The sequence below is a fragment of the Vicugna pacos genome, chromosome 20 (assembly GCF_048564905.1).
Source record: "Vicugna pacos chromosome 20, VicPac4, whole genome shotgun sequence".
Classification (NCBI taxonomy): domain Eukaryota; kingdom Metazoa; phylum Chordata; class Mammalia; order Artiodactyla; family Camelidae; genus Vicugna; species Vicugna pacos.
In genome coordinates, this window is record NC_133006.1 from 23,861,539 (window position 1) to 23,884,454 (window position 22,916).

Genomic DNA, 22,916 nt, shown 5'->3' on the forward strand with positions numbered 1-22,916 from the left:
TGAAAATGTCTCGACTCTGCACGAGGCGGAGCCGGTACGTGCTGACGTCAAGGGCACGCAACATCTTAGAGGCCGGGGGAGGGCGGGGCCGTCAGGGGGACCTGCTGCTGGAAGAGCAGCGGCCCGGCCCGGGGCCATGGCGAAGCTGCTGAGCTGCGTACTAGGCCCCCGGCTCTACAAAATCTACCGGGAAAGGGACTCTGAAAGGGCCCCGTCCGGCGTCCCTGGGACTCCAACTTCAGTCACTACCCCCCCTTCCAGCTCCTGGGTGAGTCGAGTTCTCCCCTGGTTAAAAACATAGTATGGCCCAAACCCCTTTGCGGCCTTTGCTCCCCAGAAGCGCCCATTATTGGAAATAGGGGGAGCCTGCTTGTCAAGCCAGTTGTCCGCAAAGTCTGCGCTCTTTGTGCTTCCTGGGTTAAAGTCACCCTGTGGACTGGCCGTCTGTTTTATCGCTGTTTGCCAGTGCTTTCTCATTCTGACTACCACTCCTTTTTCCTCTCGCGGCCCCTCACCCTACCCGTCGTGGTTCCTGCGGGTCCCAATTGACTCTTAAAAGTCCTGGAAGAGACCCTGCGCGGATTCCGGAGCTGGGTGATTTTGCCATTACGCTCTCCATTTATTCTTACTCAGTGCCTCACTCGGTTCCGCTTATCCTCCCCGGCCTTGAATTTCAAAATGATTTCTTCAACGTATCGTGTATCCGCTCTCCCCTCACCCCACCCCCAGCCTACCTTGGAGACCCCAGGATCACTGCGTTCCTGAAAGCTGGGGTGGTGGTAGGCTGTGCCCCTAAATGTTGTCTTCCTTTTTATCGGGAGTCTCAAATTATGTTTATTGTCCTCTGCAAACTGCCCACCTCCAGCCACACCTACTCCTAAATAACAAACAAAAACCCACTCTTATTTCTGGCTCTTCTTTCCCTTTAAAAGTTGTCATGGTGTCTTTTCCTTCTCTAACCCCTCTCCCATATGCAAACAACCCATTTAAAACTGCATTGTGAAAAAACAAGAGTCGTCCAATGTTGCTTTCACTTTTCCTTCCAAGTCCAGCCCCCCGTGTTTGTTCCTCTGGTCTGGAGTGGGAAAGCAGGCTTTCAGTTGTGATGGGGAAGGGAGGCTTCCTTGGGAGCCAGAGATGTCCCAGGAGAGATGGCTTTGGGGGCTAGAACCAAAGGACACACATCAGGGCTTCTGCAAGGGAAGGGGGAGAACTTGTCAATGAGCGGGGTCCTTAATTCCACCATCTGTTTTGGCAGGATACGTACTATCAGCCCCGTGCCCTCGAGAAACATGCTGACAGCATCCTGGCACTGGTATGTCTGCCCCGGGCATCTGAGACTACTACTGCATCTTTTCAGAGCCAGTTGCCCTCCTGAACTTTCTCCTCCCCAGCCTAGGAGAAGGCAGCGCCCTTGGGGGTGGGGAATGCTCTGGGCTTTGCAGCAGACATCTCCAACACACACACATAGACGGCTCTCAAACGCGCATACTTGGTACTCCCCTTTGGCATGTGCACTGCTTTCTCTGGGGCAGCCTGAGCCATGAAGAAACCCTTTACTCTTGGGACCATCCCCAGATGCTGGGTCCTGCAGTCCCCAGTGACCTGTCCTCCCTGGCAACTAACCTCTTTGGCTGCAGAGACAGCTGTTGTCTCTGGCAAGGTTCCTGTGGTGATGTTTGTGCATCTCTTGGGGACAAGGCCAGGGGCTGTCCTGAGCAGAGCTGATTGAAGAGGCTTGATTGACTTGAGTAGAAAAAGAGACTGGCCTTAAGATGTGATGAAATTATGTCCGGAGATGACTAGATGAAGAAAATAGAAACTGTACCTAGTTTTCCCAGCCTGTGTTATGCTCTGACACACTGCTTTTCAACAAATAATTGAGCACCTACTGTGTGCATGGTGTCATGCACAGGGTAGGTACTTGATATGATATTATCCTTCAGGTTATCCACTTTGCTCAGAGCCTAGGCCTGGAAATGGCAGACTTGTGTGTGCGTGCATGTGTGTGTGTGTATTGATTGCTTGTCCCTGTCTCTCTGCTGCAGGCTTCAGTCTTCTGGTCCATCTCTTATTACTCCTCTCCCTTCGCCTTCTTCTACTTGTACAGGAAAGGTCAGTGTGGTTTCCAAGGTGGTGGGACAGGAAATGGGCAGGTTGTTGGCAGCTGAGCCCATCTCCTAAAGGGGAAAGGGAACCTGTGAGGATGGCTTGGCTTCCCTCTTCCATCAGGCATCTTCTTCCTCTGAGGGCGTGGCTGTCCCCCAAAGAGGGTGTGGGGTGGAGACTGGGGCCAAACTGGGAAAGGAGCTGAGGGTCAAGGGGGAAAGCGTCTCACATAATCACTCTCCCATCCAGGTTACCTGAGTTTGTCCAAAGTGGTGCCATTTTCTCACTATGCTGGGACATTGCTTCTACTACTGGCAGGAGTGGCCTGCCTCCGAGGTAGGTGGAGAGGGACCTGGTTTGGACCTATCCATCACTGGGTAAATATTCATTAAGTACCTTCTGCAAATATAATTTGGTGCTGGTCTCTGAGGGGGAGTAATTAATGGTCAAGGCATGATCTTTTCCTTAAAGGGCTTGAGTCGTAAATAGAAACAAATAATTGGCAGAAACATTTGCTGTTACCTAGAAAAGATGCATATACCCTACAACAGTTCCATATATATCCATATATATGTTTGTAATAACCCTAACTGGACTGCATGGCCCCGAATAGCAGGATGGATAAATACATTAGGGGTATAGTCCTGCAACAGAACGCCATAGAGCAAGGCAGACACACAGACTATAGAGTTACACTCAGCAACACAGATGGATCTCAGAGGTGTTATGCTGAGTGAAAAATGCTGACCACCAAATAGTTCATGCAGTATGTTTCCATTTATATGAAATTCAACAGGGATGCAGATCTAAGTGGTAAAACACTAAAGAAAATCACAGGCATGGGTATCTTGAAAGTCAGGAGACTGCTTACCTGGAATGGGGAGGGAACAGGCCGAGGAGGCCTCCTGGCAGGAGATGGCTTTGTTCTCTTTCTTATCCTGGGTGATTGGTACATGAATGTTTGTATCTTTTAAGCTGAATGTATGTTTTATGTACATATGTTATTATCTCACAATTTTAAAAATGGAGAGACAAACCAAATCATTGCCCTCTGGTGGGTGCACATGATGAAAACCGGGGGAGGGGGGTCCTGAGAAGGGAGTGGTGGGGTCAGGAGCTGGATGGCTACAGGTGGGTCCAGCCCGAGGTGAGGCCCTTCTGCCTGTTCTGTCTCCTGATCACCATGGGGCTGGGCTCCCTCCTTAGACAGGCCCTCCCTGATCACCCTGCCTAAAAATAGATCCCACTCCTCTTCATTTTTTTAATCTGGGGGAAAAATTCAGTCCAGAGAACAAAATACCAAAAAGAACTAAAATGCTTGTGTTTTGTGCTATTGCTTCAAATATGTTTTGTCAGTAAAATACTAAAGCATTACAGATAGAGTTGACATTCCCACCTAAATCTAACCGCAGTCACACGTTCCTCTTTACCCAGAAGTAGCCACTGTCATCTGGTGTAGGTTTTCTTCCTGGTCCATATTTTTTACTTTTACACAATATATACCTCATTCCATTAAATCTAAGCAGCTATAAATTGTAAAACACACACTGATTTCAGAGTTTTCAAATATGAAAAAAAATAGGCATTTTAAAGTCTGCGACATGGTGAGTATAAACAATATGTAGCATTTGGGGGGCGCATTTTACCTTTTTAGCACAAATGGCATCATTCTATCTGAATAATCCTGCAGCATGTTTCATTCTCAGTATTGTCTGGGGGCTCTCCCCTTGATAATACATAACATTCTAGTTCATTCTGGTTTTATTTTCTTTATAGCACTTATGCTTCTCTGAAATGTTCCTGTTTACTCATTTACTGTCTTTCCCCAGCCCCACCCCACCCCCAACCGAAAGGCCAGCTCTCTGAGGGCCGGACCGGTGTGTCTCACTTGTTTCCTGCTGTTTCTCCCACATCAGAGCAGTGCCTGGGGCATGACTCCTTCGGGTCAGAGGGAGCAGAGAAGTCAGGGTTTGAGACTCCTTGGCAGTCATGGGAGAGCAGGTGCAATCGCTGAGGGGCCAAGTGAGGAGAGAAGAGAGCCCAGTGTTAGGAATGGCTTTCGATTCCGAGAGGGACGTAGAAGGGAGGCAGGAGAGGAGCAGTCCAGGAACTGAATGAGGCAAAGATGGACCCAGGAAGCAGAAGAGAAAGGAATCCCCAGTGACAGGAGGAGTGCTGGGTGGCACAGTTAAATGAGAATGAGGACAAGGAAGGGCACTCAGATTCAGCGAGGACATAATTATGGGGCTAGAGCAAAAGCTGTGAGGCCAGATGGCAGGGAGTTGGACTATACAGAAAAGAGGGAAAGGTGGCATCAGGGATGGGTGGAGTAAAAAGAAGAGAGACCCAGTGTTAGCAAGGGCGAAGCGTGCGGGCGTGTGACAGTGTTTTACGACTGGGGAGAATGAACGTCCTGGAGGGTAGAAGGTCGATAGTCTATAAAGAAAAACAGGAGAAGTTAGGGGACGAATGCTTTCGGAGGATTACGGAGAAAGGGAGTTGGCTCAGGTCTCCTATTTCCCCAGCTCCAGGGCCCTCTATTCCTTTTCCTCCCACTTCTCCTTCCAGGGTCTTCTCCAGCTCCAATTCTCTTCCTGAAACCTACTCATCTTGCTTCCCAGTTTTCCTAACACGGTTTCCTATCCTCTCTCCACCAGGCATCGGCCGCTGGACCAACCCCCAGTACCGGCAGTTCATCACCATCTTGGAGGCGACACATAGGAACCAGTCTGCGGAAAACAAGGTGAGAGGTGCCGCTGCCTCCCCGGAGCACTGGTCCGGCTTCTGTTGGGTGCAGGGGTGTGTTTTGCTTGCATGTCACTGGACATCCTCTCCCCTCCACAAGTGACCTGTCTGCCCGAGGAATTTTTCCACCCTCCCACTTCTGATGAAATATTCCACTAGAACAATCCCCCACCCTCCACCTGCAAGAATTGTCTAGATGTGAAACATTCCACAGTGTTTCTTAGAAAGGGGTTTTCTCTTCATCACAGCGGCCCATTCTGTAAATGTCTGTTTATTTTTTGCTGTGTGCATTGAACACTGAGCTGGTTTTGTTGAGGGACAGGACGAGATGGACAGGTATATCCATTCTCACGCCCAGGAGTACTGTCTGGCGCCAGGAGGGACAAAAGCCAGGGCAGACTGTCCTTGGATTTGTTCCAGCCCTGCCACTGCTGGAGTGTGATTATCTTTGAGAAGGGGCCTTGGGGCCCTATAAAGCTCTCTCCTGGAGCAAAGGGGTTTCTGGGATCAAATAGCTATGACCACTGTCATCATATTACGGGTCACCCCACACCACCACTTAGGGAGCTGTGTAATATGCTCTGCCATGCCGCCGGCTGAGGCATTTGGGATACACCATTTCTAGTCCTCACACAACCACATAAGGTGACATTATTGCCCTTATTTATATGTCTGAGGAAACAGAGGCAAAAAGAGGTTACATGACCCAAGCGGAGTCACAGAGCAGGGAAGTAACTAAGAGCATTTGGGTCCAGGTCTGAACAGAGCTTGCCTGAAATGGGCTTTTCTTTGTTTTGTTTTGTTTTGCCATTTACATTTCTGTACAGTTTTTCTATTGCTCTCTTTTAGTCCAGCTATTTTTGAAAATGTCAAAAAATTCCTGTGACAGAAAGTAAAAAAACTATTCTCAAAATAGAGTGCGGGGGAGCTCTCGGGGTGCGGGAAGGAATACGGCAGAGTGGAAGACACCGCTCTTGCTGCCCTCAAAAAGCACGGGGGCTGACTCAGTGGGGTGAACGGAGGCACAGATGGTCTGGGTGGCGTCACCGGCCCGTGGCTGCAGGAGTTGAGGGAAGGGAGGTGGCCATGAGGATGGAACAGTCAGAGAGACTTCATTCAAGTGGTGGCCTGGTGCAAAGGAGCTACTGTGGGTGTGACTTTCCCCTTCCCTCCCTCCTCACCTTGGGACAGACATGTTGATCCTTCAGGATTGCATCATGTATAGGACCCAGGTGGGAAAGGGAGCCTTACCAGCCAGCAAGCCCCCATCCCTTCCTTCTGAAGCACCAGCACCTCCAGCCACCCTTTTTGGGGGTGAGTCAGTCTTAGATTTTAGAAAAGCAAAGAGTGTTGGGTCTCGCTTCTAGACGAGGGCAGACAGGCTGGCCTGGGTGTCTTGCTTGATTTTTCTGGCCCTGGCAGAGCTTTCCACCTGTGAACCAGAGAGTGTCAACCTCTGCTTGTCTCCCTACAATGTGTGGGGACCAGTCCCCTGGATGATGCGAGTGTCAAGGGTGGGTAGGTGGGCCTCCACCTACTCCCCTTTTCATGGTCTCCCTCTTCTCTCTCGACCTCCCACAGAGGCAGCTTGCCAACTACAACTTTGACTTCAGGAGCTGGCCAGTCGACTTCCACTGGGAAGAACCCAGCAGCCGGTGAGGCCCCAGTTCTTTCGCTCCATCCCTACTCTGACCTGTCCCCCACCTCCACCCTCTCTGGGTTCCAGTGCCTGCCTTCCAGCGCCATCTCCTCATTCTTCGACCCCACTGTCCGTCAGACCTCAGACGTCCAGCTTGCTGCTCCTGACCCCATCTTCCCCTTCATCTTTCCATTCTTCAGGAAGGAGTCCCGGGGGGGCCCTTCCTGCCGGGGCGTGGCCCTGCTCCGCCCGGAGCCTCTGCACCGGGGGACGGCCGACACCCTCCTTGACCGGGTCAAGAAGCTGCCCTGTCAGATCACCAGGTGGGGAGCAGAGGGAGCAGAGGGCTGGCAGGGGTGGAGGGGCATGGGGCGCAGGCTCTGGGACTAGGTGCTCCGTTGTTAGATAACTGTCAGTTATTGAGCCGAATGTTGTATACATCATATTATTTGTAGCCGAGTAATTTTGATTCACATTTCTGTGTGAAAAGAAGAGGGTCAGATGTCCAGAGTCTCACAGGAGGAGCGTGAAGAGCTGGGACACAAGGCAGTTGTGTCTGACTCAGCAGCTGTTTCAGGGAGGCTGAGAGAGAAGAATGAGGTTGCAGGTGGGGAGGGAACCCATAGCCTTAGCGCAGCAGGGTCTGGTGGCAGTTGCGGCCCTACCCTGGCCCCTCTGCTCCTTGGTCATTCCGCCTCGAAGGAACTACATTTTCTGTCTCCGTGAACAACTTGCTCACAGGGTTGGTGAGATTAAGTAGGTAACATATTCAGAAGTGCTTCCACCTTGCCTGGGTGGCCTGGGAGCACGAGGTGAGGCCCAAGTAAAGTGCAGTTGTGGACACTGATGACATCTGAAGTAATACCAGTGACCACCCGGATCTTACAGTGGAGCGGCACTGTGGGAGTTCTGTTGCTAGGGCCTGGGGGGTGGGTTGTGGGCTACCAAGGAAGGGGTGGACTTAGTGGTCGGTTGTTGACCATGTGCTGATTGACCAGAGGGGCAAGCCAAGTGTGAGGTTTTGAGGGGGCTGTTGGAAGGGGTTGTACAGTGTTGTTCTGGGGACAAATCCTACTCCAGGATTAACTAGAAGTGCTTAACTGTCTTTTTCAGGAACAGCACCTGCCACATCTTATGTGTCTAGATTAGTACATTTGTTCAAGAAATATTTATTAAGCCCCTGCTCTGTGCCAGGCTCTTAGCACTTACCACGTGGCAGACATTGGGAATGTCGCAGTGATCAGTATTACTTATTTCGGGACTTCTAATAAATTGTATTTATATATTATCAGAATCATAATTGTTAATTACCTTGCTTTTACTTATCGTATATAGAAAGTGTTATCTCATAAAACTTTCAGTATTATATGTGCATATGCATGTACCAGGCCATGATATAAAGTATCTTTGAAAAGTTGCAGTGAAAAAGTTTGAAAAGTTGGTACATATATTATTGTTTCATTAAGTCCTGAAAGGGGAAAAATGAAGCTGTGAAGGTCAAGGGTGAGGCAGGCCCCAGAGTCTGTGAGTGCTAGGGCTGGGATGGTCCCAGGGCCCCACTGGGGTTGGGGGTTCATTAGACCCATATTCCCCACAGCTACCTGGTGGCACACACTCTGGGGCGCCGGATGCTGTATCCTGGCTCAGTGTATCTGCTCCAGAAGGCCCTCATGCCTGTGCTGCTGCAGGGCCAGGCCCGGCTGGTGGAAGAGGTAAGGCTCCCCTTCCCTTTCCCCTCCACAGCCTTTCTTCCCTGACCTGGGATGTGGCCTCCTGCCCGTCCAACCTGGCTATTGCATCTCCCACACTCAGTGTAACGGGCGCCGGGCAAAGTTGCTGGCCTGTGACGGCAACGAGATTGACACCATGTTTGTGGACCGACGGGGGACAGCTGAGCCCCAGGGACAGAAGCTGGTGAGAGGGAGCAGGGAGTGCAAAGGCAGAATGTGGGGAGGGCAGTGGGGGTTCTGGGGATCTCAGTTCTACAGCCCCTAAGGAAGCACAGTGGGGATAACCCCATCTCCCAGCTCCACCCTAAAGACCTCTTGGTGCAGGAAATCCCTGTGATAGGGAAATAGATGAAGAAGTAGGAGCTGACACGCAAGGATCAAAAAAGTCATCATCGTAACAGTTGCTGCTGAGACAGCACATACACGTGCATGGCATATGTTTGATCTCACAGCAGCCCTGTAAGGTAGGTACCGTTTATATTAGCCCATTTTACAGATGAAACTGAGGCACAGAATAACTTTCCCAGATCACACAGTTAGTGAGTGGGAGAGCTGGATTTGAACCCAGGCAGCCTTGCTCCGAAGTCTCCTGCATCCATGCCGCAGCCCGGGAACGAGCACTGAGCCATCAGTACAGGGAGCTGGGCTTTAGTCCTGGCTCTGCCCAGCTGCTGTGAGGGTCTACGTAAGTCCCACCATATCTGGGCTCTGGCTTCGGGCACCAGTAGAGTATATCTGGCCACAAGTCTGGAGCCCAGGAGGGAAAGGGAAAGCACTTGGCATACCACGTGAAAGAACAGTCACAGAAAAAATAGGCCCAGAAACCAGAAAGGGAAAAAACATCCATAATCCCATCCTGAGAGCTATCCAGGTGGTGGTCTTCCAAGGAAAAGCGGACACTGTGCTGGGGGGTTGAGCATCTCAACTCAGATCATTTTTCTTTCTCTGAGGGCTCAGCTTGCTAAGCACTTTTCTTCTCACTTCATGGACCCTGTGAAATGAGATGTTTCCATTCCCCTTGGAGAGAACAGGAAACGTGAGCTTTCCTCTTCCCTAGGAAGCTCCCACAGGCTGCCCTCCCTGCCACTAGGGGGATGTTCGGTTCCAACTTCGCTCCTTCCTGCTCCCCCTGTAGGTGATCTGCTGTGAGGGGAACGCGGGCTTCTATGAGGTGGGCTGCGTCTCCACACCTCTGGAAGGTAGGCCCATGCCTCAGGCCTCTTTTCTCTGCCCCTTGGAATGGAATGTCCCAGCTTCCCAGGGCCTAACCACTTTCTCTGGGAGAGGTTTTAGACCCTTGCCTTTGGGGCAAAGTGTATTCCCGATTTGCTTTGCTAAACTTACATCCCTCCCCTTGGGCTGTGTCCCTAACCTCATTATGCTCCTTGTTCTGTTCCGCCCCCAACAATCACGTATCTCTCCCTTCTGCTGCCTCAGAACCTTTGGTGTCATGTCTCCATTCTGGGAATGCTTGGAGTTATTTGCCTGAGTTGGGGGGCTGTTTAGAGCTCCATTGTCCTGTGGCTCCTTCTTCCAGAGCTGGGGCAGGGGGCAGACGTGGGCAGTAAAGTTCCAGCCCTTCCATACCCTGTGTTACAGCTGGATATTCAGTCCTGGGCTGGAATCATCCAGGCTTTGCTGGAAGCACGGTGAGACCTTCTCTGGAATCCCTTCCTCTTCCTGAATGATGGTCTGTCTCCCTCTGGTCAGCTCCTGGAGTCAGGGAAAGTCATGTATATTTCTGTGGGGTCTCCCACTCACTGTGACCTGGGTGCCAAGAGCAGGGGGCTGCAAGCCCCCTTCTCTCACACTGAAGGATTGGCAGGAGCAGGGGAGGGAAGACCTTGCTGTAAATGACTGGTTTCTAGAGAGAAGAGCCCCTTCCACCACCCTATTCTTTTCTTTTCTTTTTTTAAGGGTATTTTCCCCCTCTTTTTACTGATTTTTTTTTTTATCATTACATTTATTTTTACTTGGAGGGGGGGTAATTATGTTTATTTATTTATTTTTAAGGGAGGTACGAGGGATTGAACCCAGGACCTCATGCGTGCTAGGCACACACTATACCACTGAGCTGTACTCTCCCCGACTCTTTTCTTCTTTTTAAATGCCACTGACAGTAATTTATTCTTCCATGAAATAAGACTACAGATTTATTCTTCCATGAAATAAGACTGTAGCACTCTGAAATGTCTGTTCAGAGCTGCAGTTCCATCTTCTCTGTTGCAGGGTAGCTGCAGGAAGGGTCCATGCTGGGTGGGTGGGGGTGGCAGGCAAACCAGCCTTTGGTGCTGACCCACTCAGCACCCTTTGCCCTTCTTCCTGCAGGGGGTGCCGTTCCCGCAGAACGAGGCCAATGCCGTGGATGTGGTGGTCCAGTTTGCCATCCACCGCCTGGGTTTCCAGCCCCAGGACATCATCCTCTATGCCTGGTCCATTGGCGGCTTCACCGGTAATGGCCTCTCTCCTACCCCCACAGCACAGGCACATTCATGCCATCTCCATGCTACCCCCCAACCCAGGAGAGGTGGGGAAATGCACTGGTGGCCCAGGAGTGGGGTGGAGGCTTAAAGAAAGGGATGGAACTGGGATCTCTGAGTGGGTCTGGAGGAAGGTATCCTATTCATATACACTTCATATTTCCTTCCACCCTTATGCCCAGTTATTAAAAGAAGTAGACCTGGGTCCTGGGATGGGGAGGTCAGGGAAGTGAATGTTTCCTCTGTGTATTGTCTTCAGTGTACTTTGTTCTCTCTCCATCCTCTCCAGGCAGAGCCCTGGCTGAGTGAAGTGAGGGGTTAAGGAGAGACCTGGGACTAACTTAGTAGGGAGGATGGGGTCCGCCTACAGGATCAGTGGGATGAGGGTGGGGGTGGTGGGCAGGAGCCCCTTGATCATCACCCTTCTTCCCTGTCCTGGTACCAGCTACGTGGGCAGCCATGTCTTATCCAGACATTAGTGCCGTGATCCTGGATGCCTCCTTTGATGACCTGGTGCCCTTGGCCTTGAAGGTCATGCCAGACAGCTGGAGTGAGTGCAGGGAAGGGGTGGGCTGGAACTGGGAGATGTTCTAATTGGAGATGGTTCCCCTTTCTGTGGGTGGGGAGTAGGTCACCCTGTTGAGAAGCAGGAGGACTCCCCTGTCTGGGGACCTCAGTTTTCTGTCTCCATGAATAGTAGGGACCTTTGTGTTGGGCAGGGGCTTTGTGTCTGCTGTCGCTTCACTTTTATCTCACTCTAGGGGGCCTGGTGACCAGGACCGTGAGGCAGCATCTCAATCTGAACAACGCGGAGCAGCTGTGCAGGTGAGGGCAGGCCAGTGTCCGGCATATAACACCTTTCCCCCGCCTCACCCCACCATAGACATGATGCTGTGTATTCAAATGCTGAAATTAGTAGTAAAGTGCAAGCTGGCAAAAGGCCACTGACCCACATCCCCTGAGTGACCCTGCCATCACCCCAGCAGACCCAACCCCTCCCAGCTTCCCTGGAATCCTGGACCCTCCCATGATCTGGTAACCAAACAGTTCATACCTGGCATAGCAGGGATCTCCCAGCAAGGCCTGCCTTTGAGCAATGCCCACTCTTAAGTGTTCGGACTCTCAGCCCTGGGTGAAGGGCTTGCCTGGGTGAAGGGGCCCTGCTGTAGCAGGGGGTAAGAATGCAGCCAGTGTAGGGGTGGGGTGGCAGTGTCTCCTGTCTCCCTCTGAGCTCTCCCTCCCTACTACACTGCCCTCTGAAGGTACCAGGGCCCTGTGCTGCTGATCCGCAGAACCAAGGATGAGATCATCACCACCACGTGAGTGCCTGGGAACCTCTGCCCTCCTGGATCCCAGAGACAGCTAGGAAGTTGTCCCTCCTCCCTCTGCCCTCCAGAAACCCAGGTGTCCAGACCCTCCCTCCCCAGCCTCCAGCCCCTCCAGTGTACATTTTTCTCACCCCCCAGGGTTCCTGAGGATATCATGTCTAACCGAGGCAATGACCTCCTGCTGAAGCTTCTGCAGCATCGGTGAGAGCCGGGGTGTATGTGTGTGCTGTCACCAGCGCAAGGAGGGCGGGGAGAAGGGTCAGGGATAAGGAGTGCAGAGAACTGGGTCCCGACCTCCTGCCTTGGTGCTCCCTCTGTAGGTATCCCCGTGTGATGGCAGAGGAGGGTCTTCAAGTGGTGAGGCAGTGGCTGGAGGCCTCCTCACAGCTGGAGGAAGGTGAGAGGGGACCCACTGAGGCCTTTGTTGGGGGCCTAGCAGGGCCAGGTTGCTGATGGGCACTCCTCTCTCTCCATAACCAGCCTCGATTTACAGCCGATGGGAGGTGGAGGAGGACTGGTGCCTGTCCGTCCTCCGCTCCTACCAGGCTGAACACGGGCCTGAATTCCCCTGGAGTGTAGGTAAGTAGTCCCGGGGCAGGAGAGGGGGCTGGGGATGAACACCCAGGTGCATGGCTCAAGTTTGAGCGTCTCCTCTCTGCAGGGGAGGACATGAGTGTGGATGGACGGCGGCAGCTGGCTTTGTTTCTGGTGAGCTCCAGGGTGGGAAGCAGGAAGGGGGTGCCTGAATGGCCAGGGGGCACATGTGGGGCTTGGGAACAGGGTACCCCATAAGCATTGGAAGCGACATCTTTTGTAGAGTTGGCAGTGGGTTTGGAGGGTGTCTGTGCTCTGCACCCCACCTGTCCCACCCTCTCCCCTCAGGCTCAGAAGCATCTGCACAACTTCGAGGCCACACACTGCACCCCACTCCCAGCCCAGAATTTCCAGATGCCCTGGCACCTCTAGGGACCACAGTGGGAGTCATTCTGGAAGAATGGATGGGAGGAGACACAAGGAAGGACCCCATTATTTGTGATTCTTTGTGTTCATTTTGCTGTTTATAGTTTGTGGCAGGCGGGGGGCCATCCCCCTTTTCACTGTTCCTCCTGCACGGTTCCCCTCTTCCGTCCGGCAGTACCTAAGTCTCCCGGACACGCCCTGCATCAAATGAATGGATTATTCCTAATAATTAATAAAAAGGTATTTTTTCTACTGGCTGGCTAATAATGTGATTTCCCAGGTGTCCAGGAAGCCAAGGCTGGGAGTTGGGAGCTTTGGGAAACCCCAACTCCAGACAGCCAGTTTAACCCGCCCTGTCTCTGCTGTCACCCCAGGCCTTCAGACCCCAACCTGAGCTGCCGTCACGCAGTGGGTCCCCAAGGCCTTCCTCTCCCTGGTGTGCCTAGTACTATCACGACTCTGCCTCCTCCCTGGCCCCTGCCTAGTCCTTCCTGCGTACCACCACCCCAGGAGCCCGTGGTTGCCTCCTCTTGCTTACAACTCATGAGCTTTGTTGTTTAAAAAGTATTTTCTAGTACCTGATTTTACCTACTCAGCTCTTCTATTGATTGCCAGGTCCAGCCTACATGGTTTCCCCATCAGTACCTCCTGTTTTCCTTGCTAAGCTCTTGCTATTCCCACAGGGAGTGAGGAGTGGCCTGCACCCCGTGTCTTAAGCAGCAAACCCTGCACACTCTCCTCTCCATGTCATCAAATTTCTCTCCTCATATCCTCTTTGCAATTCAGCAAACATGGGGTCTGCCAGGGACTGAGGACCAAATGACAAAGACTTAAATCCTCCGAGAGCCATACTTTACCTTTTTGGACAGCTGTTAGAATATTCTTAGTTTGAACCTGAGGAAATTGGTTCCCTGTAACTTCTGTCCTATTTCCCATCCTTGGACCTCACAGAACAGAATGAGTCCCTCTCCCACCCATCCGTTTGTTGCCTGGCCACTTTCTTCCCTTGGAAACCTCTTTTCCCTGATGAAATGCCCCTAGGCTTACCACCCTGGGTCCACTGTTTTGAACAAGATACTTAACATGGGCAACAATATTCTGATGTCCTAACTAGATAAAGTCTCTGGCTAATTTCAGTGTGTCCCCCAACCTCAGTGTACAAAGCTCCCCTGCTATCCCTGGGGCAGAGGCTCTCTGCCCCCACCAGCTCAGCAGCTCCTTAAGGGGAGACATAGTTTGTCTCCACCAGAAGGAATGATCTGAGACTTGTCAGGTAACATGATGCGTACTACTTGGAGTTAGAAGAGAGGAGGTGGCCACAGCTCCAGAATGCTCCACCTTTAGCAAATACTGGAGAGCAGATACTGGTACCCCTCTCCTCTGTCCTGTCCTAGGGAGCAAACAGGATGGGAAGTGTGGAATATGGAGCTGTGGGACCAGTGGCATGGTGCTGAACCTCACCTTCCCAGATCCACCAGGACAGTCGTCGCCTGGAAACCAAGTCTTTGTTCCGCTAAGAGAACCTCCTTAAATGCAATTAGGAGGTACCCAGCCCCACCTCTCACACCCTAGAGACAAAGGACTCCCTGTTCCTGGCCATGGCCACCAGAGACTCTGTTGATCTGTCTCCACCACCACTGCCCTCCTCACTCCTTCCTGCACTTACTATAGAGAACAGTGGATGCCCTGATGGGCCCTTGGATACCTGAAGTGAGTAGGGAGAGGTGAGGTTCAACATTTGAATTCTGGACCACCCCACCCAAAGGGCCTCAGATTACTCCCCACCTGATAAGGCTCACAGCAGCTGTTTTCAGAACCACCCTCTACCCCAGGATGGAACCAGCTCCCTGTCCACTCTTCACCCTATTTAGCAGGGTTCTCGCAGTCTCAGGGGAAGACCAGCTGAGATGTAGACCCTAAATTTGCTGGGGCTCTGGATCTTGCCGTGCTGGGCACCGGGTGAGGCCTGGTTGCCCAGGCATCCTAGAGTTGCTGGGAAAACTGGGAGAGGGAATGGAGACTGGGAAAAAGGAGACTTAACAACTGGATTGGAATCCGGGGAAGAAGAGATGGGCCTTGGGCTGGGCCACCTCATTGGCCAGGCCCTGCCCTGCACTGTTCCTAGTGGGAGGTGCTGGACTCAGCTCTGGGCTGCATGTTTGGGCAGAAGGTTTGCTCTACGTCCTTGGGAGGGGCATGTGTTGCTTACACAGCTGTCACAAGTGAATGAGGGCCCAGAGGGTGGAGGGTTCCGGGGATGGGGGCAGGTGTTGGGGATAGCCCATCCATCTATCACCAAATCTTCCCAGCTCTCTCAGGAACCCAGTCATTCATTTTTTTCATTCATTTATATTCAGATTAAATATCCCCTCTCTAAGTTCCGCTCCAGAATGCAGAGTCGCAGCCACTTCCCTAACAGAACCTGGCTTTCGCTGGCCCAATTATCTGTAGCCCGGCCCCTCGTTTGCCCAGATCCATTCCCGAACTGTGGCGTTGGGTCCTCAAGCCCGACCTCCTTTGTTTCGTCATTCAGCTGCTTACCCGCAGCTATCTCTTGTTCCGGGGGAGAGGCCCTCAGTCTGGATACCATTATCCGCAGTTGTCACCATGGCGACTGTTGGAACGCCCCGCCTCTTCACCCCAAGAAATCCTCCAAGGTGCCCGTCACCGTGGCAACGAACTCCGGCAGTTCTGCACGCTCACCCGCCGCGCCCTGCCACGTGGACAGGGGAAGAGCGAAACGAAATTAGGGCTGGATTAATAACCCTAAGGCCCCACCACCTCCGAAAAAGGCCCAGCGCAGCCTCGAAATACGACCCCCCTCTTCGCTCCTGCGACCCTTAGGGCGCGTGGCCGATGTAACTCCACGGCAAGTCCTCTTGGACTTCTCAGGGGGACCCCTGAAACCAAAGGGGGTCACCTTTTGGTCACCCATAACTCTATAGTCTTTGGCCTTTTCGTTACGGTTATATTCGAAAGAGGGATTCAGAGGGCGCTGTGAAATTCCCTTCTGCTCCCCTTTGCCCTCCTCGCTTCAAGAGCAGTCCCCGCCGTCTGATTCTTTTCATCTATCACTCTGTCACTCATTCAAGAAACATTTATATAGGTGCCGGTGCTCCTCCCCATTTCTCCATTACCTTGAGTTTCCTTTAAAATAATTCTCTTATTTCTATCATCCCAAAGCTTTTGGGGGTGGGGAGTAGTATAGCCCAGTGGTAGAGCGCGTGATTAGCACGCACAAGGTCCTGGGTTCAATCCCCAGTCCTCCATCAAAAAAAAAAAATTGCTTCCAAAGCTCTTGGGGTGCGTGCAGTGGCGCGCGTCTTCCTCTCGTTTTTCTGTTTTCGCGTCAGTGTTTCTTGGGTGTGTCTCCGTGCGTTTCTTCCCATCTTCCTCATCAGCACCCCGAGACCGAAGGATTCTTGGGTAGTCCGGGACAGTAGCTGCGAACCCTCGGGCACGTTCCCGCCCCAAACCTCCAGACCAGAAGCTAGAGCAGGTGGTGCGTTCCTGGAAGCCGAGGACCCCCGCGCCCCCCCAGCCCACCGACCCTTAAAGCAAAAACCCTGTCTCCCACAGAGAGGGAGGGACTGACCTGACGAGATGCCGACAGAGCAGTCGGGGCGGGCCCAGCAGGCCCCGGGCGGAGGAAGGGGATACGGCACCTGAGGCGGGTGGGCGGCCGCTCATTGGTTGCTGCGTGGGCTCCTAATCCCGGTCTGGGAGGGATGTTGGCGCCACAGTGCCACCTTCTGGGGAAGCCGCGTAGTGTCTGGGTGTCGGCTAGGGCCAGACGCCTGGGTCCTGACGCCCGGCACGCCGTTCCTAGGTTGCTTCTCCGCGGCAGGGACAAGAGCCAAACTTGGGCTGGCGGCCGCCCTCTCGTCCTCCCGAAACCTCTGAGGTGCAGCCAGGCGCGGAGTTCGAGCGCACAGCGCCGGAGCCTGTGGGCGCCGGAGATCAGACCCACTGACCTGCAGCAGAGCTGAGGCGGGCCCGGAAAAGGGGGGCGTAGGGAAAGGCACTTACTTTCCAGAACCCACCGGAGGCACTGGGCTGAGAATGATCATTCGGGGCCCAGGTGTCCTCGCTTTTGGATTTCGTTTTTTTAATTTTTTAAAAAAAAATTTATTGCGCTTTTGGATTTCTGACACGTCTTTCCCATCTTAGAAAATGGTATCACAATCACCTGCTTTTGTAAGCCTATCCCCCTTTCCCTCACCCTACATTCAGTTTAAGTCCAAATCTGTCCAGTCTTCCTCCTAAATGTTATCTCAGAATCATTCACGTCTCGGCTTCCCTCTCTTTTGCTAGACCAGGCTGCCATCTTGTGACTGGACTCAGGAATAGCGTCCTAACTGGTTTTCTCAGAAATCTTTATGAACAGAAATCTGATCTTGTTACTCCTCTGCTGAAATCCCTTTGGTCAGTTTCCACTGCCCAAGTGCCCCTGGAAAGCATTCCCCACCATCACTGCTTGTTGACTTGCCTCCTGCACTTGACTGTGTGCTCTGTCAGAGTACAGACTTTGTGAAATATTGTATCTCCAACACCTGATTCAATGAATGTCTGTTGAATTAATATGGAAGAAGTTTCCCCTCTCATTCCCCTGTTGCTGGGCCCTTGTCCCCAAGCCAGGATGTTAGGCCCCAGAAAGGCCGTGGGTGGGGACACTCTGTCCCTCTGGCCATTCTGGCACTGATTTCTACCCCAAACAGGTGTTGCCTCTCCCTGCCCTCTTGGCCAACTTCTCTTCCACCAATATAAGGCCAAACCAGAGGCTGATGGGAAGTCATAAACTTAATGGCAGTCCCTGCAGGTAGCCGGAATCTGAGCCCCCCCCAAGCCCTGTACATTAAGAGGAAAAGCCCTGTCCTCTTAATAATTCTGGTCATGATGAGCTTCGCATTGGGTAAGTGGCTCTAAGGGGTCAGAAGGTTCTCCTAGCCTGCTGGATAGAGAAATCCAGACACCAGGTGTCTGGGTACATCTGCCAAGGATGTTCAGGTAAACCTAGGCAGGAGGAAAGACGGGATGTGTGGGCTTGGTGGGATAATGCCTGCAGACTGATGATGGACTGATGTTTATTCTGAGGGAGATTTCTGGTAACTTCCCCAGGGATGTCTCACTCAACAGCAGTGACCTAAGTGGATATACTAAAGGGAACCTCTTCATAGCTGAGGACAATACAGAATAGGGAGGGTTGGACGAACATACCAGATGACAGCACTAGGATCCACCATGTAGAACAAGGCTGAATCCAACCTGATAACCTCATTTGGCTGCAAAGTACCATTTACACAGAAACAGGATTCAGTGTTTGCTCAGCATCTGCTTCACACCAAGTGCTCTGCTGGGTCTGGGCCTGGGACCAGAGGAAGAGGGAGATGAATATGCATGTAATAGAGGAGGGCTTTGGTGGACAAAATTTAATGAGTTGGATCAATGAGAGGACCACCAAACAAAGAATGTGGCTGTGGGCTACTTGAAGTCTCTTGTCTACACAAAGCAGAGATTCTTCCTGTCCTGTGATGGTCCACGCTGGTGTTTTCACTTCTGAATGTTACAGATTTAAGAAAGCATATTCAAGAGAATCTGGGAGTGCGGAGGAGTGTGGGGAACTGTGACACCAAGTCACAGAGGAAGAACTGTCCTAACAGGGGTACCCAAAGTTGGAATGGGCTGACTTGGCCTAACCATTGAACTTAGAGGCTTGGAGAGTGCTGGACACATTAGCCCCTCAAATACATGGTGAATGAATGAATGGATGGATGAGTTCCTCATTTCAGGAGGTATAATAGCAGAGAACGGTGGTTTTTAACAAGCACTAAGGCTTCTAATGGAAGATTTAGCCAGATGGTTTTAAAGAATTGGCAATTTTATGGTTTTTTGAGATGGGTAAGTGGGAGGAAACAGTGGGGTTGGCCAGCCTGGAAATTAGGTGGGTTTGAAATCAGTGCTTCTCTATGTTCTAGGTCAGCTCAATCTTAATGAACAAGAACCCCCTTATCTGCCTCAGTTAAACAAATACCTTCGCTGCTATCGATGCCTCTTGGAGACCAAGGAGTTGGGGTGCCTTCTGGGATCTGATATCTGCCTTGCCCCGCACGGCAGCAGCTGCATGACTCTGTTCATAAAGAACAGTAAGCTGCTTTCCCCCTTCTGTCTTGGGCCCAGTCTGTTCCCAAACTGAGCCTCTACCAGCCTTCTAGGCTGTACCGCAAGTCTGGTTCCCACAGCTCTAAGATACTATTCCATCACTGTCTGTCTTTCCTTTCCTTTCGAGCCACTCCCTATCTCTACTTCCACTCTCCTTCCCTCCTCAGCTCACCCTCCTCATAGCACCCAGCCTTGTAGGGGACCCTCAAGATCACCAGATCCACAAGCCTTTCCTCGGGTTGCCTTCTCCCCATCTGTCAGCGTTCCTGCCAGCATCAGTCTTCTCCATCTTCCACTGCTTCTTCCCAGTCTCCTTCATGAGTCTTGCCTTATTCTCCTTAACCCTTAACAGTTCATGTTCACCAAAGTTTGGTCCTTAGCTCTTTACTCTCCAAGAGGATTTTATCTTTCTTTGGCTCCACCTAGCAGCCATGTATGGCATCCTCCTAAATCTGAATGTTAGCCAAAACTGTCATATCAAATTGCCCTCTAGACATCTCCACCTCATTTTCAACTTGCTGGAAATTGACTACATTCCCTTGTTCCTCATGCTTGCTCTTCTACCCGAATCCTCACCTTTTTCAAGTTAATAAGCACATAACACAGACTATGTGCCCAGCACTGCTCTAAGCACTAAAAACCCTCCGAGGTAGACATTATTATCCCCATTTTACAGAGGAGGAAACAAAGGTGCAGAGCCTTGCACAAGTCTCCTAGAGGCTGAGCCACACAGTTTATGGTCGCTCCAGAGACGGTGTTCTTATCAACTGCTGTTCACAACTGCTTTCATTCAAATCCTTTCATGATACTTTTCAAACAGCTGATGCACAGATGTGGTTCTGTATCAGAGTATTCAGGGGTATCAAAGAGAAGTCTCCTTCCCACACCTGGCCCAATCCATTCAGCTCTCAAGCACAAACAGCAAAAAACTATTTAAAAATGTCTTTATTATCCTTTCTGTGATCTTTAATGCACATCCCACCTATACAAATATGCTGTTTACTCCTTTTCCCCTTGTTTTTTTTTCCTCCACAAAGAGTAGCATACTACTGTAAACACTGTTCTGCACTTGTTTTTTAAACTTAACAGTTATGGGAACTTGATGTTTCCATACCAGTTTGTAACTAGCTTCCTTGTTCTGCTGACCAGCCGCGTAGTATTCACAGCATGGGCATGTCAGAGACAATTTATTCATCCCCCTACTGGACCTTTAGGTTGCTTCTAAGTTTTCACTCTCTTAAGCAGGGCAGCAATGACGATCCCTGGACATGGGCACAAAGATTTCCCCCCTCCAGTAATATATATAACAGCAGCAGGAATATCCTCTTACTTTTGATCCATAAAATAAATGACAAACACCTCCCCTCTGCAATCTGACCTCCAATACATCTCCCAACTTTTTCTTACATGGTCCCATCCAAAGTGCTGGTTCTCCCCACTTCGCTCCACAAGTCCCAACTCACCCCATTCCAACTATCACTGTATTTCAAATGGCCCTTTCTCACCAATCTTCGGTGGGAAACTTCTGAAGAGTTTATGGCTGGTGACTTCCTGGCGCACTCTGCCTCTGCCCAGTTCCAGGAATCTTTGCATTTGGGGGGGGGGTCCAGGGTAGGGTTTGAGGGCAGTGTGGTCAGTCCATGCAGAGTGAGGGGATGGGAGGGTTCGAGGCTTTGCCTGGAACTCCGTGTCACTGACTGCTGCCATCCCTCCCCAGACAGTGGTTCTGACATCATGGTGAGTGACTGCCGCCCTAAGGAGCAGATGAGTGATTGCTCGTACACCCGCACTTCTCCGGTGCTTGGCTTCTGGATATTTTCTCGATGCTGCTTCCGGAATTTCTGCAATAACCCTCAGAACAGAGAGCTCTATATTTCTTAGAACTTCTGCGGAGACCTCTGGAGTAATATTCTGCCAATTTCCAGCCATCCCCCCAATTTCCACCCAGGGGCAGCTGGAACAATGCCTATCCCTGCCCACTAGCCCTCCCTGCCTCCCCCGAGTTACTGGACCCCAGCCCTATCTACTTCTTGGTTGACACCTTTGAACGTCCCTGTTTCCACTCTGCCCCTTCCCCAGGCTCCCTCTCCAGAATTTCCTTCAGTCCTGTCAGCTTTCCTCCTGTCTGCTCCCGCCTGGAAGCTGCTGCTTTGCCCTGATTTGCTCCTTCCCTTTTTCCCACCACAGGCCTCTCTTGTCCCAAGTCCCCAGCTGTTCCTGCAAAATAAATTGAGGTACTGAAGTATTTGGTTTGTCTCTCTTCTGGTGGAGGTGGAGGCTGAGGGAGGTGGTACTGCCTGATGGCCCCATCATGGGGCCCGTAAGGAGCTCCCAGCTCAGCAGAGCTATGCTCCCGCCCTGCCCCACTGTCTGTGACTCAGCTCTTGGCACAAAGAGGTGAAGAGGGACTGGAAGCCATCCTCCAGGGAAGACAAGAAAGGCAGTGGGTGTCCTCAGAAGTGCCATCAGACCCAGAGCTATGGGTACTAGTGGGCAGGTCCATGGGGGTGTGTGGGTGGGAGTGGAGCTGTGGAAAAACCAGGCCAGGGAGGAGAAGGTGCGGAAGAAGTTTTGTGAAGAGATGTGAGGCCCAGTGGAGCCCTGGCCTCTGTGGTCTCAAGCTTAACATCCCTTATCAAGGACCACAGTAAGTTACTCAATTTCGTGCCTTGGATTTCTCAGCCACTGAGGCTGTCTTCCAGTTTGACTCGCTAGAGCTGTGTAAACCTGGGCCTTTGCCTTTTTTTTTTTTTTAACTTTTTTTTTTTAATAATAGCAATGTCAGTATTTTATTATTTTTTTAAATGGAGGTATTGGAGCTTGAACCCAGGACCTTGTGCATGCTAAGCATGCACTCTACCTCTGAGCTATATACTCCATCCCTGGGGCCTTTGTCTTATTTTGAAGTCAGAGGTCACAGGGAAAAGTGGGCCAGCAAGAGGGGGACAACTGGTTGGTACCTCTTTTCGTACCTCCAACTGCTTCCTGACCTAAAAGCAAACACTGGTGTCTCTCACCAGAGCACAGGCTGTTAAAGGGGCCATGAAGACCTGTTAACTTATGTGCAAAATGTTGTGTAATTTAGATGCTGCGTGACACCACTTCTGTTCAGCACACAGACAAAATTCATCTATGGCGGTGCGACTCAGGACAGTGGCTGCCCCTAAGAGCTGGCGGGGAGGGCTGAGGAGGTAGCTGTGTGAAGGCAGCTTTGGGTGCCGATAAAGGCCTTTATGCTAACTTGGGGAGTGGTAACACAGGCATGTATTTTACAAGAATCCATCTTTTGGTGTGCAAACTTCTGTATGGCCAAAAAGGTTTAAAACTATATAGGCCAAAATCTGTGTGTATGTTTGTCTCTAAGGCATGTGTCTATTTCTGAGCCCCTAATTTCCATTTGTGTGCACATATTTACACTCATTCTCTCAATCTTATGAGGCACTATCCCTACTTGACAAATGACCCAAGTGAAGCAGAGACCAACTTACCCAAGTAGCAGAGGAGCTGGGATTTGGCCTCCTAGCCACAAAGCTGCACTACTATTCAGAAAAACGTTTCACAATCCCAGAACTGGGTTATAAAATTCAGAAGGGTGGATGCCTGGATGTACTCATCTTCAACTCCTGGTGCTTAACACCAGGCCTGGCTCAGAGCAGTGTGTTCAGTGTTTACTGAATGTATGGGAAAGGATGAGTTATGAATATTCATTATTGCCCTCTGCATGCTTACAGTTTTTCAAAGCATTAAAATGAAAGATTCTACCACT

The 22,916-nt window shown here is 51.3% G+C and overlaps 2 protein-coding genes and 2 long non-coding RNA genes across 5 annotated transcripts; 2 read left to right on the forward strand and 2 right to left on the reverse strand.

Moving 5' to 3' along the window:
* Positions 1-64: 64 nt before the first annotated feature.
* ABHD16A (abhydrolase domain containing 16A, phospholipase) lies at positions 65-13,243 on the forward strand. Of its 2 annotated transcripts, XM_006215332.3 has the most exons (20): positions 65-268; positions 1,259-1,315; positions 2,049-2,115; positions 2,359-2,445; positions 4,767-4,852; positions 6,436-6,509; positions 6,694-6,816; positions 8,091-8,205; positions 8,306-8,407; positions 9,359-9,422; positions 9,823-9,872; positions 10,552-10,675; positions 11,149-11,253; positions 11,465-11,528; positions 11,966-12,022; positions 12,170-12,232; positions 12,352-12,428; positions 12,512-12,610; positions 12,693-12,739; positions 12,914-13,243. In XM_006215332.3, exons 1-20 carry the CDS (start codon positions 137-139, stop codon positions 12,995-12,997), a joined length of 1,677 nt encoding a protein of 558 aa, XP_006215394.2. In that variant the 5' UTR covers positions 65-136; the 3' UTR covers positions 12,998-13,243. The 2 variants fall into 2 exon arrangements, with proteins under 2 accessions (XP_006215394.2, XP_072801450.1); XM_072945349.1 differs by lacking the exons at positions 65-268; positions 1,259-1,315; positions 2,049-2,115; positions 2,359-2,445 and adding an exon at positions 4,595-4,617.
* On the reverse strand, positions 12,910-15,147 carry LOC140687737 (uncharacterized). The gene is made up of 2 exons (XR_012062255.1): positions 14,777-15,147; positions 12,910-13,189 (listed from the first exon to the last, which is right to left on the reverse strand). It is a non-coding gene; the product is annotated as an uncharacterized lncRNA (long non-coding RNA).
* LY6G5C (lymphocyte antigen 6 family member G5C) lies at positions 14,391-21,395 on the forward strand. The gene is made up of 3 exons (XM_072945356.1): positions 14,391-14,535; positions 18,967-19,134; positions 20,868-21,395. The coding sequence occupies exons 1-3, from the start codon at positions 14,523-14,525 to the stop codon at positions 21,029-21,031; spliced, it is 345 nt and encodes a 114-aa protein (XP_072801457.1). The 5' UTR covers positions 14,391-14,522; the 3' UTR covers positions 21,032-21,395.
* LOC140687736 (uncharacterized) lies at positions 15,321-16,904 on the reverse strand. Its single transcript, XR_012062254.1, has 2 exons — positions 16,587-16,904; positions 15,321-15,704 (listed from the first exon to the last, which is right to left on the reverse strand). It is a non-coding gene; the product is annotated as an uncharacterized lncRNA (long non-coding RNA).
* Positions 21,396-22,916: the final 1,521 nt, after the last annotated feature.

Excerpts from the sequence above, each read along its gene's own strand:
- ABHD16A (XM_006215332.3), top strand. The coding sequence starts at position 137 with ATGGCGAAGCTGCTGAGCTGCGTACTAGGCCCCCGGCTCTACAAAATC. Across the intron at positions 4,853-6,435 it reads ACCAGTCTGCGGAAAACAAG|AGGCAGCTTGCCAACTACAA; the intron begins GTGAGAGGTGCC and ends GACCTCCCACAG. Across the intron at positions 12,023-12,169 it reads GATGAGATCATCACCACCAC|GGTTCCTGAGGATATCATGT; the intron begins GTGAGTGCCTGG and ends CTCACCCCCCAG.
- LY6G5C (XM_072945356.1), top strand. Across the intron at positions 19,135-20,867 it reads GACTCTGTTCATAAAGAACA|ACAGTGGTTCTGACATCATG; the intron begins GTAAGCTGCTTT and ends ATCCCTCCCCAG.